The sequence below is a fragment of the Chelon labrosus genome, assembly GCF_963514085.1.
Source record: "Chelon labrosus genome assembly, chromosome: 1".
Taxonomy (NCBI): domain Eukaryota; kingdom Metazoa; phylum Chordata; class Actinopteri; order Mugiliformes; family Mugilidae; genus Chelon; species Chelon labrosus.
The window spans coordinates 13,139,169-13,154,248 of NC_140337.1; the positions used below are offsets into that span (position 1 = coordinate 13,139,169).

General features: G+C 42.7%; 1 protein-coding gene across 1 annotated transcript in view; it reads left to right on the top strand.

The window, feature by feature from the left end:
• Window positions 1-14,768, top strand: part of LOC311490313 (glucosidase 2 subunit beta-like) — a 134,858-nt gene extending 120,090 nt beyond the window's left edge. The window contains exons 14-15 of the mRNA XM_084547739.1: window positions 9,200-9,299; window positions 12,760-14,768. Of these exons, the coding sequence (XP_084403865.1) occupies window positions 9,200-9,299; window positions 12,760-12,897 (238 nt within the window). The 3' untranslated portion in view covers window positions 12,898-14,768. The remainder of the gene's footprint in view (window positions 1-9,199; window positions 9,300-12,759) is intronic.
• Window positions 14,769-15,080: the final 312 nt, after the last annotated feature.

Below are 15,080 nucleotides of genomic sequence, written 5' to 3' on the forward strand. Positions count from 1 at the left end.
TACACATTATACACATATTTCTCTCTCTTTTTTATGTAGAAGGACAACACACATTAATCAACATTTCTGTAAATGTGCCAGTTTTAGCCAGTTGGCTAATTTTCAACTACAAGATGTTCTGAAAGCAATTAAATCTGTTAAATGAGGCTGTGTTGTTTGTTATTTGCATTATTATAAATATCAGTGTGATTTATATTTCTGGGATACTACCCAGAATTCCCCATTTCACACTGACTCTACGTGACAAATGTATAGCATTGTTTTTTTTCTTACTACTGTTGCGGCATAATTTAAATCCTCCGACACCCGACATGGTTAAACAGTGTAAATCTCCCCCTTCTAACAGTTGTACTGTAGAACAGTCTAAAGTACTTTAGTTGTATTCGTTCTTTCAGCGCTCTCCGACGATGATGATCGCTTCCTTTTATAGACTATAATCCTTCTTCAAAACCAGTTTTATTTCTTATCTAGACCATCACAAACTGTTCTTGGACACCTCCCCCACTCCCTCCAATCTGCAATCTCAGCGGCTAAAAATTAAGCGAACACGCAGAATTGCAGTTCCTCTAATGGCCACTTGAGGCTGGCTCATGGCGTACCCCATAGACCTCCATGTTTAAACCTTCCAACCTTACAGCAGAGATAAACATGTTTACCACCTGCTCCAAAAAAAAAAAAAACTGGCGGAAAACAGCACAGATCAGTGAAAGCTTTGGCGTCCCCATCTCTGCTCTACTTGCGTCGCGGCCCATTTTCAAATTAGCCGCGAGTTAAGTCAGATTTATGGTTCCGCGTCAGATCTGGGCTGCCGCCTCCCCAGACATGTAACTACATGTCACGCAACACAAAAATGCAACAGTTCTGATTGGAACCGAATGCATTTCCTCGTTTATGTCTCTCAGAGGCCCGACAAGCAGAGACAATTCGCCTTCCTTCTACCTTCTGCACAATATCTACCCGGTTGTCTTTTCTCTTTCGTGTTAAGCTCAAATGACTGATTAGCTTTTTATAGGTGGCGTTTTCACAGAATCATGCCAACACACCAGTATAAACGCGTACACCACAGTTGCAGGAGTATAAACCAAGCTTTACGTAGAGGGAAACCTACACTAAGGGTTCGTCTTTTTTACGTACGGTCAATGGCTTGGCTATGGGATACTCTGATTAATGGTTGATATTGAACACATTGGTACAGGTGTGATGGTCCATGAATGTCACTACAGACACAAGATTTAAAACTCTGGTGTAGAGATATACCTGGTACTGATAGGCAGAATCACTCAGGGAACCCTTTAGGCAAGGGCCTGATCGTAACGGGTGTTACTTTATATGTCAAAGCTTTATTAGAGCACATTTAAAGGGGAATTACGGAGTCGTTCGGACGATATTTAGATACGGGTATATCCATATAGTGGGAGTGACTGGGGCACCGAAACGCAGCCTCTAAATAACGCATTATCTGCTGCGAAACTTGTTCATTTCACCAATATTTTGTTATGTATCCTCCTTTCAACGAGCTCCTCATCCGTATACTCTGGCTCAAAACGGTAAGGACGTCCATCATAAACAAAGTCGTCGTCCACAACCTCGGAATCTGAAAAATATTCAGCCATGTTGGAAGAAACTAGCAGCAGCAAATTACAGGTAAACCAACCTGCGGCGCTCAGAGATGACATCATCCAGGTCAGAGGTTAGTAGGTCAATCTACAGACCCCGGATGATGATAACGGGTAACCCCGGACTCAACAGGAAATAGCTCTAGTGTATCATAACAAAATATTGAAATGAACGAGTTTCGCGGCAGATAATGCGTTATTTAGAGGCTGCGTTGCGGTGCCCCAGTCACCCCCACTATATGGATATGCGTAGATCTAAAGATCTAAATATCTTCCAAACGACTCCAAATGACACCAAAGTTATATGGGTAAGTATTTTATGCCAGAAATAAGGTCCAGGTTGTAAAAAACGGTAACTCCCCTTTAAAGCAGGTTAGTTTCTCTGAACATAACAAGTGCATATTATTTTAAATTTCAGTATGAGTGTAGTTAAACATAGATCTCGTCTTAAGAGGTATTACACCATTGTATTGCCGTTCTGATGTGATATCTAACAAAACTGTTCAACCTGTCCACATCACATTTCCATGTGCATTTCTTTTTAGCAAAATAACTACTGACTATTTGTTGCTTCTCTCTCCACTGCTTTGCTTTTTCCAATGTGCTCACTTAATGAGTGCAGTGATGCTCCCTTTCATGTGTTCATATCAAAGCCAATCCCTTAATTGTTTTGATGGGCATTTAAAAAAAAAAGAAGGGGGAGGGGGTTATTTTATGGTTTTCGAAACCGTAATGATTTAACCTACAGAGCGGCGACAGTTCCACTGGAACAAGTGCATAATTATACATTTAAGTGTTGTACTTAATGCGCTCATTTTAAAGCTGTCAAGGTCATTCACTGGAGTACCATTAGTGAAGAGAGGGCCCCTCTTTACCTGGAAACATGGCAGCCACTTAATGCCCAATACTCAGGAGGAGCGCGCCATAGTGTGAAGCACAGTGAAGCAAGGGAGATATAGAAATGAGTTTATATAACACGCTCCCCATTATAGGAAATGGAAGGCGGTTCCTGATGTGTTTATGATATATGGTCTCCAGCAGCCCACATGTTATGTGGTTATCAAGGCGAAGGGGTAATGACTCTTGTGTGTCTTAGGAGAGGGTTAAAGTGGTAGGGAGGGGAGCGAGCGGGGGGAGCTGACACTGTGAACCCCTGATGGCCTTTCTGCCGGGTAGTCATGGCAACATCTAGCCCAGCCGTTAATGAGGCACAAGTGAGCTGTTAACGGAATACTGATTTGGGTTTGACATCAGCCCTGATTCATATCTGTCAGGAGGTGTTGATGAAATATGCACCCCGAGTTTGTTTTATAACGGCACGGAAAATGGCCCCGGTCTTGTGTTTATGCAGCCAGCGCAAAACAACATGTGCCACGGATGTTACTCACAGTAATTATGTGGGTCAGCGCGACATACGTCGGAGAACTCCGCAACAAATCCAGCGCGCTGCTTCAAATTTAACTAGCGGACATGCTGATTAATTTATTCACACGTTACTGCGTATAATATTTAAATCCTCATCTGTACCCCTAGAAAATTCTGAAGAAAACGGAGGCGTAAATGTCGTCTTTGTGCATCATTCATGTGAGATGGAGTGAAAGCTAAGCCCTGACTGAGCATGTGCCCTTCATATGTTCCTGTGAGTATGAATTATTTATTAAGGTGCTGGGCACAATGGGTGGTAGCAGGGTGAGAGGAGCATCAGTGACTGGCACAGTAATGACAGTGCCTGGGCTCATCTCGGAACGCCGCTCTCTGATTGGTGACCTGACACCGGTGGCAGAGGTTAGCGATGCTTGGTGCTGCTCGGCTATGAGAGCCAGGCCTTTTTTTTTTAGTAGCACTGCTCCACCGAATCCAAATTAACCAGCAGCTCCCAAATGACTCTCTCTACCTGCCAGTGCGTTGCCGCGCCTCATGCTGTAAATGATTAGCGCATTAACAGCATAGTGAGGGGACTAACTTGCTGCTCCAGACCCCTTGTTAAAGCAACGGAAGGCATAGCGGTGAGGTATAATTCATTGCCGTGGCAGCTAATGAGCGGATGCTACAGCGGGAAGGTGACAGTAATAAGTGTAGACGTTACGCCGTCTTAACACAGGTACTGTATTTCATTAGTATTGCACAAGGATTGAGTCGAGGAACTGGTGGTTAGAGAAGCATTTATACGTAATCTGATGCTGAGTTGGCACATCTAATCTGACAGCTCTTGTCTCTTCATAGCTGGAAATGTATGGAGTGTATTTGAAGGACCTGGCTTGATGTCGATGCTCCCTGTAACAGAAAGTGACGGGAGTTGCCTCTGAAGCTGGAGTCAGTTGTCATGACAGTTTCTGTATTTCCTCAAACGGTGACCTTTATTTACCTCAACCGCTGAAGGTGACAGGCTTTTATTTGAGGCAGGCTTACACTAGATTAAGTATAATAGTAATACTTCATCATATTTTTAGTAATATTTTGCGTGAAGCCTTTTTTGAACCACGCCCACTGTTAATACAAACACTTCCCCCTGGTCTGTATTTGGTGGCTTGTGTCAGCCACATCCCAGTCAATATCTGAGTCTTTTGACTGACTACCAGTTTTTCTTTGAGGAACTATGTTTGTACTTTACTTTTCTTTGTGTGGTCAGGTTTAGGGTTTATGCAACAAGGGCACTTTCAGTCAAAGTTCTTGAAAAGGAACGGTGGTTAAATGTTAATAAAGCGAACACATCCTCTTTTATGCCTCAGCCCGCTTTTGACTTAAACATTAAACAAGTGCAGTAAGAGCCCAGAATAACCATAAAAACGTTAATGTTTGCTGCTGCAAGTGGCTGTCGGGAAAAGGACACTTTGCTTCTTAAATCCTTAGCAGTTTTGCAGATATGTTCATATATAGATTTGTTGTTTAGGTTGATAAAAAAAATAAAAAATCTGCTTTTTATTTTTACATTTTTGTAAATGACATTTTTTTTAGTAGTAAGAGTCTAAAACAAATGGTTCCAAACCAAATGCAACAGTGTTTGATTTTGTTTAAACACAAAGCAGTCGTTCTGTAAAACAAAATGCAGTTGGAAATGAACAAAAGTATGAGGAAACATCAGTCAAAGGCACTAAGGCCGAGTTCAGGCATTAGAGCAGTGTGAGAATACAGCGCCATTCATTTCAATTAGACCACAGTGTTGGCACGGCAGAGCTCCAGCTCAACTTCTGCTGCAAGGTCATCTAGAAAGTCACAGCACTAGCTTAAAAAAAAAAAAACATGAGCTTATTCTGGTACATTACTTTGTAGCATGAAGGACATATTTATACTGTTTATGTGGTTTATGTTAGTTCTCCAGTTTTGGATTGATTTACTTCGAACCATAGACTGTATAAAGATGGACGGTGGAACTGCTCCTCAAAAGTGAAGCCAAAGCAAGTAGAGCTCCCCCTGGTGGCTGGCTGCAGTATAGGTCACAAGCTCCACCCCCTCAATGTTAGTGGATGGGACTTGGGCCAAACTAAAACAATAAAATACACATCAAATAATTTTTTTCAAGTATGGTTTCAGTCATTTTAGGTAGTTAATATAATGTTGATGGCCGTGAGAGTTGTAAAAACAGTTTTTAAAAATAGATACAATGTATAATACAACATTTCCTTGTAACTGCTATAGGTAGAGCAGAGCGCAGTATTAAACGAAACGCGATTTAGTCTGGCAGACGTGTGGGTGGGTCATTGATATCACGGCTCCATGTGGTTCCACTTTCAAACTTTACTGCACAGACTCTGGCTCCAAAGTCACAAGATGGCGCCGCCCGTATCCCCGGGAAAATAGCGTCAGTTTGGCCAGTGCAAGGAAGTGGGGACGCATTGTCCATATTTATATACAGTCTATGCTTCCAACAGTCAGTACCACAGTCTAAATGTTTGACACTCAGCCCTAGTTTGTTCTGTCTCTTCATTTGCAAGTATAAATATAATTCCGTTTTATGAAGTAAGCATGCAGTACACATGCATGTTTCATACATGAATACTTTCATGTGTTGGTAGGAGATAATGATGGTGCTTCAGAGGAGTTTACATCATGGTTTCTAATGTCTACAAATGTACAAAAAACTCACTGAAGGCAGATGAGCAGATTTATATTCTGTTTACTCGAGGAAACGGGAGTCGTACCAAACGGGGCAACCATTGTGTTCATTTTTTTTCCCTGTGGTTTTGTTCATCCACTTTCTCTCCAGTGAAGGCCCACGGTCTCAAAACACACAAACGCACACATCAAGGCACGCACAAATAACCCTTTTTGGCCCAGATTTTTCTCGCCTCCCCCCGTCTTTTAATATCTGCGGGGTGTTCAAACACCAGAGCAGAAATGATAATTGCTTCTGAAAGGTTGATTTGTGGCTGTATCAGAGGGGGTAACTGTACTCTTGGTGCTGGGCAAGATTAGCCGTGGATCTTCGGGATTTATCGCTCTAGGCGCGTGGATTAGCGCTGCGATGGAGTTTAAAACAGAATCACTGGCGACCACGTCGTTTTAAAGAAGTAAGAGGAGCTTATATCAGCTCAAGCCATTATCAGAAGGAGAAAAGGAAGCTAATCAGCTTTTTAATGCTAATTACTCTACTTGAGGATCAGATTAAATATGTTTTTAAAATCTGTAAAACAATATCAGTTCCAACAGTGATGGTTTGGACATAATCTACACTTTTTTTTTTCCATTAATCTTAATTTAACCCTGCAGTAAACTGATCATGGAGCTGAAACTGTGATTTGAATGCTATTTTTCACTGGCTATAATTAAATCACAAATCCATCTGCTGTGCCTCGTGTCAATAGAAATCACACCTTAGCAATTCAGAGAGAAAATTAAATGAGATCGGCTCCCTAATGTGTGCGGCTGGAGGCATGTCTGAGTTCTCCGAGGCCCGCTATCTCCCCCACGATGCAAAGTAAATGTATGGATAATGCGTTTAGCTGCCTAGATATGCTGCTATTACGGGTTTATCTTTGATGGAAGGTGCATTTTATGGCATTAGAGAATGCCAGACACAGAAGGAACCACAAACCAGACATCTGTAAATAAGATTCTCTGCGTTTTAAGCCAGAATGGGGAGCATCTCTTCAATATCTTGCATCATTAATCATTAAAAGGAAGCCAGCCAAGCTCCTGGGCTTCCACGTGGCTGGAAATGGATTTCTAAAAAAGATTCAGCCTCTGCCTCCCAGTATTAATCTAGTTATGCTAATTCATGCTATTTTCCTGAAAGCACAGACCGCTGTCGGTAACGTCGAGCTGTTTTGTCGGACGGGCAAAACCCGGGATGCAGCAGACAACAGGTGCAGCAGGGTTACTACAGGTGTGTAGTAACCCGCATTATTTAAGGGGACTGACCCTGCTGCTGCTGCTACAAGTGCAAGCAAGCTTGATTTGTGTCGTGGCTGCAGCTTAAAGCCAAACTGTGACAAATTGGATGAGAAAATGAAGTTGTCACTGAGCCAGAGGGGTCCATTTTGCACATTTGAGTTGAGCTATATTGTCTGTCACAGGGTCAGGGTAACATATAGTACTGTTTATGCAGACTGGTGCCATTACATTAAGCTGTGAGGCTCAGTGTGGTGCTTTCCACAGGTGTAAATAAGGAGCTGTGCACCGGCCTGGTGATAACTGTAGAATGACTGTAGGAAATGGCCTGCCAATACCGAGTGCAAGTAGGTATTATTACGGGGAATGATCTGTCAATAAAATTCCATCTCGTGACTCCTGTGAGTCCGAAGGACTGGAGTGTGTTGGCCACATCTCAGCGATAACTCAAGCCTAATTGACAGGGCCTACGCTGCCCCCTGGGGCACAAGAGGGCTGACAGAGCGAGAATGGAGATTAAGGAAGGAAGTGAACGAAGGTGAGGGGAGGGAATGAGGTGTGTGTTGGGGGACGGAGGGGAGGGGGATGGATGAGGAAGTGATGCGCGAGGGATCCCTAGTCAACTAGCAGCGAGAGCCGGAGCACTGTCACTTTCTCTGTTTGCCATGTCTGCTGGCTCTGACAGCAATCCATTTGAGGGCCCCCCGCTGCTAACAGAGTGCTAAAACCCAATCAAACAGGCTCCGAGGAAAAAGGCAAGACGCTCGGGCCCAGCCGGCTTCCACTCGTGTGAGCAATTCACCTCCGACTGACCCGTTCAGGCATCTTAAATAAGCCGTGCACATCGCGAACAGCAGAGAAGTCATACTCCGGGACCCCAAGACAGCCGTGTAAAGCTGGAGAGTGCTTTTTTTTTTTTTTTTTTGGATATCTCCAAGTTTGCCCTCATCAAGGTCAAACGAGAAAGAAAAAAAATAAATGTGCAAAGAAATTTTCGCCTTAATCACACCAACTGGAACATAGAGGTTATTTCCCAGATAGAACGTTTAAATTCTTCAGTCAGATTTGAGATTTATTTTATGTTGGAAAAAAAACAAACAGATCAAAAAGCATTAACGAATACTTGATGACTGGTTTGGTGTTGAGCTTTAGAGTTATATGCAAATGAGGATCTCCTTGTCAGGGCCATTAGTACAACATCCAATTGTGATCAATTAAGAGAACCAATAAAAATGAAATAAAGCCGCATTCAAAGATCAGAGCAGATCTTGCTGCTTCAATCCCCGCGAAAAGGTCAGTGTGGGCACATTGATCAGTGCTGCATACTTGTGGCAGGATTGGCACCGCTGAGGAAGGTACTTAGGCAAATTAAAAGAACAATACTTAGAATTTATAGCTCTTTACAGCTCTTTATCCACAATGATTAATAGACGACTGGAGCGCCGCCGAACAAAAGACCTGCAGGTTACTTTTTCATTTACTGCATGTGTTTCCCTGAAAGCGCGAAGACTTATTTCATTATTTATGCTCCGTCTCGCGTACGGCAGACAGAAAATAGTTGCTAGCTGATGTAGGGCAAGAGATCAGAGCAGAGACGTTTCAGTAAACTCTCCCGTCAGCCACGCACCAATTGCAGAAAAGATTTTTTTTTCTCCCCCCCTAACAGGATTACAATGTTTTACACAAATCAATACTCGCCAGCAGTTGACGCCACCTCAAAGAGGCTGCTTGAGCTCGACGAAAGATCAGAGAGAAGTTAGCCAGCGAAGGCATAATGAAATGGCATCTGCCGGCACTGTGTTGGACAGTGTCCACTGGCACCCTGGTTTGCTTTGGTTTACCAAACTCCCCTTGAAATGTTTGGTGAGAATGTAATTAGCTCGCGCTGGGCAGGCACACACTCATTGGAGACAGGCTTTGCTGTTTTGTTTTTTTTGTTCTCCTCTCCTTCCCTCGCGTGTTACTGCACACAGTATTAACTCAAAATGCTAATTAATATTTCCGCTCCATTGTTGAGGGGACGTGAGAGCGCCGGCGCCAGGAACCAAAGAAGGGCACTGCCAGACTGGCCATCTTGGCCGATTCTTTATTTTTTCTGGGAGGACGTGTTTGTGTTTTTTTTTTCTGTTCCGTGTTTGTCCCAATTTTTCTTAATAGACTATTTTGATCAACAGACAGAAGCTCGGTTTCCACAGGAGGATCAAAAGAAGCATTTTTATTTTTTTCCTTAATTCCTTTTTTCCTTTGTGTTTCAGGAAGTGGGGGATGTGGGCAGGAACGCCGAAGAACCAGCACAATCAGATGGTGTACGAGAGCGGAGAGCCCTGCTGGCAAGGAGGTTCACGCAGTACGACGGTAAGTACTACACGCGTAATACAAACATACATTAGACACTTCCATCACAGCCCTGGAAGCATGTGAATTACATGAATAAACTAATTGATATTCACATGGCATACACACACGCTGTCAGACAAAGAGGAGAGTCTTTGCTCGACTCATTAAGAGTTTTATCTTGAATAAAAGATGCGTTGAAGAACCTCTTTGGATTTTAGCTCAGGTGGTTATTAAATAATTGAATTATCTATGGTTTTTATCTTCCATATTTACATTCATAGATAATACAGCAGTGAGGACATAGCTTTGGTTCAGATTCCTTCATGGAACAATGTGGTAGAAGTACTCAATAAGAAACTAAAACGATTTAAAGTGTCAGTCAACTTGATTAGAAAACACACTGCTATAAACTCCAGGACCAAGCTTCTACTAGCATTTCATCTTAGAAGCCTCTCTGTTTTCTGCTCTGCTCACTTTTAATTTGCAGTTAGACCCAATTTGTTCTTCACCTGCTGTCTCGGAAAAACTCACCACGGTTCTTTCTGTCGGTACAGCGTGTTATACTCTTGTCACACCCTGGAAGCCAGACCGACGTCCCCGCCCACAAATCATTTGTCGTCTGGAACGGCTCCGTTGGGAGCTAGTTATGCTCTGGCAAAAGATCTGCCAGGCCAATCAAATCGTTCAGGCAGGCGCTAATAATAGAGTGATGCTTCTCTTTTTTTAACAAATGTATTGTTACAATTCATGACCTGTCTTTTTTTCCTTTTGGCTGTAAAACTGATTGATGCTAAGCTAACAGCAAAATGTGAAAAAGTCAAGAGTCAAAACTCAGACAGGGAGCAAGACATAGAGAGAATTATTTTTATGTGAACAGACACATAGCTGCATTTATTAAGACAAAATGTAAACGTGGTCTCTGCTGTGGACAGGTTCTGAGCCCCAATAATATTGTAGACAATTAATGCAGCAAATCGGCCTTAAAAATAAATGCAGTTCTTCTTTATATGTGCAAAGAAGACGTGGAAAGGAGACGAGGCACCTCCCTCCACATTAATCAGGGAATATTTAGAGCCTTGTCTCCTAAGTGTCCTCTTTCCTGGGGCTCTCACGACGCTAATATTTAACAGCTGCATTTATCTGGCTACGCTGTCTGATAGCCTGAGAAATCTGGCCGCGTCTGTTTAACCTGGTCTGAAAGCTCACACTTCTGCTGCAGCTGTCTTTCCATGTTTGCCATGTTAGGTAGAGTGGAGGTAGATGTCTTTAGACTAGCACATTTTTGTTGCTGCAAGTAGACTCTTAGTAGTTCCTGGGCTCTCCTTTATCCTTTAGCTTACGGCCACTCCCTGCATGCCTCATCCTGCATCAGTGAGTTCACTCACCAGTTGGTTTGAGAATAGATTTCAGCTGATCACAATTTAGTCTGGTTGGCTTCCAGCCCTGTTGCGTTCCCCCTCTTTGTCTACAGTGGTTTTTCTGGTTAACGTTCCCCCCGTTTGCTTCGTTCTCTCGGTCCCCCTCCTCTTTCAGTCACTTTTAAGACGCCCATTTACATATTTTGTTTGAGAATTTGCTCTATTAAAAATGTAACACATATAATCATCTTACTCTCTCTGCCTGGCCCCCTTCTTCAAATCAGAGTCCAATAAATGTCGCTTGCAAATGTAAGTACCCGTGCGATCCAGGGGCCCCCTTTGAAAAGACTAAATTGAATCTCTCTGATACGACCCCCTAACCGTGTGCAGACGGCATAAATGAAGTCTCGTCAGAAGTAGGCGCTCATTATATCTGAAACGCTGAACCTCAGCGTTGGGTAGTGCTCTCGCTTTCTAAAATTTTTACTTCAGCAGAGGGACCACTGGGTCATATTGATGTAATCCAAATTCATGCAGTGTGCAGTTTATCTTACGAGTCTGTGGGGGAGGGGGAACTCGGCTGTTTCACTTTCACTAGATTCAAAACCAACTTCTCTCATTGTTTGGTGATTCTAATGTACGTCTATTGGTTCTATTGCAGTCACCTGATTGGATGCAGAAATCTGCAAAGAAGGGTTGGTGTTGTTATATTTAACAATATATGGAGTGCACTCACCATAGCCCTGTTCACCAAGCTTCTTTTGGTTTTACTGAAAAAAGAAATTAAGGCCAAAACTGGAAAAATAACGAACCAGGTTTGAGCCTGCTCATTTAGTCAAGTGCATCCATCTGCTAAACCAAATGCATGTTGAAAATCAGTGAAGGCTAAAAGAAGGAGTAGTTCCAGGGGTAACTTATAGCCTTTATAAGTTTTAGGGTTGCACCGAAATGAAAATTCTTGGCCAAAACCGAAAACCGAAAATGAAGACTCCTTTTGCCTTGGCACCTGGGAAACTTCCTTGCTTGGATGTTTGGAGTTCAAGTGATATACTAAATGCAAATCGCTATCAGTGGGTATTTATATAACATTTATATAATACTTTATATATTGAAATACGTCCACATGGCAGACATGCCCGTGCTGACAGCGGTTTTTGCTTGCACCATCACAACATCCTGTTTCGGCGATAAAAGTCGGCCACCAGAAATTTGCGGCCGAAAATGTTCGGTGGCCGGATATTTGGTGAATCCCTAATAAGTTTATATATTGTACTTAAATAAATGTGATGCATCTTTATTTTTTCGTCCCTAGATTAGAACTAGATTTCCCACAGCGCTACGTCACATTTTGTTTAATATCTGAACTAAAAGGATTTCAAACTAACCTGATGAGTCTAAAGTATCGCCCCAATCTCTGATCTATGGCTGATCCCCTAGTAATACACCACATGAAGACAAGAAAACTCATTGTCTCACTAAGCAGCACACACCCACTTAATATCTCTGTGCAACCAGACACCAAGTGACATAACAAAAGGCTGTATTTTTAATTGAAGCGCGGGACAAAACCAAATCACCAGCTCTACCAGCCTCAAACTTCAGCACAATGCCACCTGTCAAGTTCCCATCTCTCTGCTTCTCCAGGTGCTTTTGTTCAGGGTGCAGTGTGATGTGAGGGGTTGCTATGGAAACCGCCTGGAAGTAAAATAAGTTGTTTTCCCCTCCGCTCTCTTGCAGGGGGCGTCAGAGTCGCCCGTTGAAGTCATGCGACAGTCACATCCAGCTCCCCTCACATGTGGCGTGACAGCAGTCATGTCTCGTAATGCCTCGCCGTCCCTTAGTCCCAGCTACACTTTGTACGCTCTGATTGCAGACTGGCACGCTCCCGACCTGAAAATATTCAAGTCGCAACAAGTCACTCGATGTCTTCCGCGTGATTCTTCGCGGTTTGAAGCGAACCCTGTTTCTTTATCAAAGTTTAAAGGAAGGTTGGGAAATCATTAAAACAAGAGGCAGGACAAACTTCAGTCAGCTCCCTCTGTGAGATGAAACTGGCATGGCTCTAACAATGGCTCCTCTCCCCGCACCACCTCAACTTTTCTTTCTTTGTGCTTTTCTAGGTCACACTGACATGCGGAACGGAGACAGCCTTGCGATCAGTGAAGGAGCCCAGCAAATGCCAGTACATCATGGACTTTCAGACTCCTGTGGCCTGTCAGCCGGTGCTGAAGCAGCGGGGTATACACAGTGAACTGTGACCCCTTCCCTTACTGGCCGAGCCTAGAATAACTTGGACCCCACCTCCTCCTTGGCTAGCCTGCGGTGACAGGCCGGGGTCCTGAGGGTCCTCGCAGACATCTGTGTTGTCAGAACGTATGTACTTCCAAGCAAGTCTGGCTAAGGTCAGAGTCTGATTCTCAGCAACACTGTTCCTACAATACTTTAGTTTTCATGGGTTGTTACAGTTCTACTTTACTTGGTCTGACTCAACGCTAGTATTCTTAACATTACCGTGTAGTCCTGCTACGGGTTAACCTTAGCTAGCCTACGGTGTAAGTCGTTTAATTAATAAAGCAAAACTAGATCATTTGTTGGGTCTAAGGACACTGCTGTTACTGTAGTCACTGTTTTAAATAACTGCTTATTCACAAGCACAATCAAAGGAACTCTCTCCTAATCAATTGGAAAGACCAAAACCAACAATGACGTGATCTTTCTAGAAGAACCGTGCGTTTAGCTAAGTCCTGCTCCAGCTTAGCAGGAAGCTTCACTCTTTAGGTTCAGTCCGTTGTAGTAAATCCTCCGTTCAGTGTTGCCCCCAACGAATATAACATCTGCTGAAACCTGCAGCACCTGGTAATTTAATAATGGTTTAAAGTCTTGAAACTATCTGTTAGTAACTTTGTACTATGTTGGTTATATAACCCTACGTCTTCTGTAAATAGCTTCAAACGTAACCTGTTGCGTAACTTTTTTTTTTTTTTAACGTCTACGTAGCTTTTACATCATTTCGTGCAGGTTACCATAGTTATTCCTTATACAGGCTTTTGTGTTTTGTTTTATCACTATTATTATTATTATTTTCTACTTTCACTGCTGTAAAGCACTTCATGCTGAGCCTGCTTTATGACCTGTGCTACACAAATAAGGCCTTTTCCCTTGAAAGACACCGGTATAATTTAATGTTAAATGTATGCTAATGTTAGCAGAAGCGGAGGAAACCCTTCAAGCCAACATCAGTAAAGCTACTCGCACATTAAATCAAATACATATGGAACAGTGAAATCCCTTAACGTATTCAATCAAGAGAAGTGTTCTTTATTAATGCAACTTCTCATCTGTTACTTACAACTTACATTCTAACTCTGCACGAGGTTTTATTTCTACTGTGGTAATAGTTCAAAGTCTGGAAGTTATGTGTTTGGGACCAGTTCGAACAATGATTGCGGGGCAGAGGGGGGCCACCAAGGGAAGGAAAGTAATGTATAGAGAGAGATCATGTAATGAGTGGTAGGAAAAATCTACAGTCCCTTGATCCAAAGCCTTCGGATCAAGGGACTGTATAAAGATGGGCGGCGGAACAGCTCCTCAAAAGTGAAGCCAAAGCAAGTAGAGCTCCCCCTGGTGGCTGGCTGCAGTATAGGTCATAAGCTCCGCCTCCTCCATGTTAGTGGATGGGACTGGGGCCAATCTAAAATACATTCAGGTCATTGTAGGTAGTTATTTAATATAGTGTTTCGTTTCAGCCAGTTATTTGACGCTACAGAGACAGGATGTGACAATGATCACTACAAGTTGCCATGCCAACTGCTCTGTAAAGTGGTCCCATGGGACTGTGAGAGTTGTGAGAAAAAAAAATGATAATTTAAAAATGTGTACAGTCCAACATTTCTTTGTAACTGGTGGAGGTAGAGCAGAGCTCCAAGCAGCTCGTTTATTTAACATGTGTCCACCAAAACTGAAAGAGAACTTCCCGAGGAGAAGATCCACGTATTTTTGATTTTGGTCTCGTCAATAGAAAAAAAAAATACAAAGACAGTCTGCCATAGAGTATTAGAGTGTTGTCCTCTCAGCAGTATATTCTAGTATGTTTACAATTAAGATCCAGTAAAGTGTAAATTTGTGTAAATAATGTAATAAATAAAGTTACCTGTAATAAATTGTTTATTCATAATCATTTCAATCCACTCTCTGGAAAACAGGTATTAAAGTACAGACCTGCAGCTGATGTACGCGTAGTGTAAATTAATACACTACAGCCACATTAATATGTGGCCTCACAATATTTACAGACTTTCATTTACTGTCGTACAGTGAAAGTAACATCTCTTGATTTCAGCCGGCATTAGCAGCCTGCCTCTAACTGAGCACGCCGTCTATGATGTTGTTATGTAACAGACTGTGGGGTTTGTGCAGCGGAGCCCTCTGCTCATTAAGGGGG